We start from the raw sequence: 2,716 nt of genomic DNA, 5'->3' as shown, positions 1-2,716 counted from the left end.
TTAGTAAAGAATCATCAATGCATTCAAAACTCAAGCATTTCATAAAATTTCATAACACTTTAACTTGGTATTATTCCATCTGTATGCCGTGACATAGGTTGTTTCATTGATAAATCTAAATCAAATCAAATTTCATTTGTCACATGCGCCGAATACAACAGGTGTAGACCTTACCCTGAAATGCTTACTAACAAGCCCTTAACCAACAATGCAGTTTTAAGAAAATAGACTTAAGAAAATATTTACTAAATAAACTAAAGTAAAAAATTAAATCTATAAAAAAGTAACGCAATAAAATAACAATAATGAGGCTATATACAGAGGTTACCGGTACCAAGTCAATGTGTCTTGCTGTCACTCATGGGTTAAAGGGAGAAAATCCTTGCCTCAATAAGCCCTCAAAGTCAGCCAAATCCCAGATTTCACAATCTTCCATATGCCACAATGACTCATTTCCAGAACTCGGCTTTAAAACAGCTCTCTCCTCACAGTGGCAGACAAAGCGTCTCTCTTCTCACAGCGGCAGATTCAAACTCACCACAGACAGAGAAGGAAGGAAAGAAAGAAAGAACTTGCAACTGGACTGACAAAGAGAGAAAGATATAACAATAAAATACTTTACAATACCTGTTACCAGCTAGATAACACCATTAGACTTTATTAGAGGATTTCTAGTAGGATCATCTGTAACTCCAAGATGAGCATCAGAATGTCAGCCAGCCTTGTCGTTGTGCTCCTGGCCCTCCTGACCATTACTGAGGGTGAGTTTATATTATTACCTACATCACTCTGACTCAATGCATTGACACCAATGGACATGAATATAATGGTTATGAGCAGTAGGATTACTATTTACCTTTATATACTGGACTGTATCTTGTATCTTATTGTACATACAAATAAATCTGCATGTCTCTCTCTATATATGAAATATATACTGTATATATACTTTATATATGCCATTTAACTCACGCTTTTATCCAGAGAAACATACAGTCATGCGTGGATGACTCTCTCTCTTTCTCTCTCTCTAACTAATCAAGTGTGTTTGTCATCCCGGTGGATGCCTGTGTATTCCTTCTACCCCTGACCCTTGACCTCTTACCTCTAACAGGGATGAGTCTGAGAGGCGTGGGGGCTGACCTGCGATGTCGCTGCATTGAGACAGAGAGCAGACGTATTGGTAAACTCATTAAGAAGGTGGAGATGTTCCCTCCCAGCTCGCACTGCAGAGACACTGAGATCATGTGAGTCCTGCTGTTTCCTGATTATAGTCCTATTACACTGGCAAATGTTTACTGTAAAATATGGCTATTATATGATGTTGACATTAAATGTGGTTACTATATAACGTTAACTTAAAAATATGTAACTTCAATTAATCAGTCCTACTCCCTGACTACCATCCAATTTCACTAGTTAATGCTGACACTAAAATGTAGTTATTACCAGGTTTCATGATTGTCTGACTGTGCTGTGTGTCTGTCCTGCAGTGCCACTCTGAGCAACAGCGGTCAGGAGATTTGTCTGGATGTCAGCGCTCCTTGGGTCAAGAGGGTCATTGAGAAGATGCTGGCCAAGTAAGTACAATATAAACTCGTACGGCCTAAGGATGTAAACCGACCCGGTAAAACAACACAAATAGGATGACTGTCATTTAACAAAGAGTTTGATTGGACAAAATGATGTCATAAATACAGCATATACAGCAAATACAGCATGACTTGCTTCACCTGAGAGAAATATGTCTAGGTTCCAGTGACATTTTCTTAAATTTTCATTATCCTAAGCTTGGGGAATTTTCTTATCTAGCTTCACAAAAAGTTCTGAATCAACTTCACATTGTCGATTATATTGTAATAACATAATCTTTTATTTTCTTCAACAGCAACAAATGAAGAGGGGGAATCATTCCATGAATACTCTGTGATTCTGAACTGTTGCAAGATACAAACCAAATAAGTATTTATAAGATTGATAGGCTGAATTCTATCATTTTCTATCCAGGTTGAAATACAGTACTAGATTTAGAGTGGCATGAGACTTTTTTAAGTGAATAGACAGTCGGTTTCTTATATACAACCAAGTACTATGTACTAAACTTATATTTTATTTTTATTTATTAAGTGTTTTTCTTTCATTGTTATGATCAAATTATGAGATTTACATGCATTCCGGTTGTATTGGAATGATTTCGTAATGAATAACGTCACATCCTACTTGACCCTCAAACAAATGTATTCATGCAAACCTCAGTATATTTATTGCTACATTTATTTAGTTGCCTATTTATTCATATTAAACTGTTGGATCATGTTGAAACTTCCAATCTTATTCAATTACAATAAATGTGTAAAAAAAAAAAATCTGAAATCTGTCTCTCGCTGTCTCTATTTCCTGTATATAACCATTACTCCACTTCTAAAATGCAATCACAGCTTGCTGTTGCTAGCTAATTTGTCCTGGGATATAAACATTGAATTGTTATTTTACCAGAAATACACAAGGTCCTCTACTCCGACAATTAATCCACACATAAAACGGTCAACTGAATCGTTTCTAGTCATCTCTCCTCCCTCTAGGCTTTTTCTTCTCTTGACTTTATATTGCGATTGGCAACTATCATAAATTAGGTGCATTACCGCCACTGACCTTGTTCGTCTTTCAGTCACTCACGTGGGTATAACCAATGAGGAGATGGCACGTGGGTACCTGC

General features: G+C 36.7%; 1 protein-coding gene across 1 annotated transcript; it reads left to right on the top strand.

Moving 5' to 3' along the window:
* Positions 1–328: 328 nt before the first annotated feature.
* Positions 329–2,373, top strand: LOC115171360 (permeability factor 2-like). The gene is made up of 4 exons (XM_029728099.1): positions 329–761; positions 1,115–1,247; positions 1,494–1,580; positions 1,889–2,373. The coding sequence occupies exons 1-4, from the start codon at positions 698–700 to the stop codon at positions 1,896–1,898; spliced, it is 294 nt and encodes a 97-aa protein (XP_029583959.1). The 5' UTR covers positions 329–697; the 3' UTR covers positions 1,899–2,373.
* Positions 2,374–2,716: the final 343 nt, after the last annotated feature.

The sequence above is a fragment of the Salmo trutta genome, chromosome 32, assembly GCF_901001165.1.
Source record: "Salmo trutta chromosome 32, fSalTru1.1, whole genome shotgun sequence".
Lineage (NCBI taxonomy): Eukaryota > Metazoa > Chordata > Actinopteri > Salmoniformes > Salmonidae > Salmo > Salmo trutta.
This window is presented reverse-complemented; position numbering and strand designations above follow the sequence as displayed.

Excerpts from the sequence above, each read along its gene's own strand:
- LOC115171360 (XM_029728099.1), top strand. The coding sequence starts at position 698 with ATGAGCATCAGAATGTCAGCCAGCCTTGTCGTTGTGCTCCTGGCCCTC. Across the intron at positions 762-1,114 it reads CCTCCTGACCATTACTGAGG|GGATGAGTCTGAGAGGCGTG; the intron begins GTGAGTTTATAT and ends TACCTCTAACAG. Across the intron at positions 1,248-1,493 it reads TGCAGAGACACTGAGATCAT|TGCCACTCTGAGCAACAGCG; the intron begins GTGAGTCCTGCT and ends TCTGTCCTGCAG.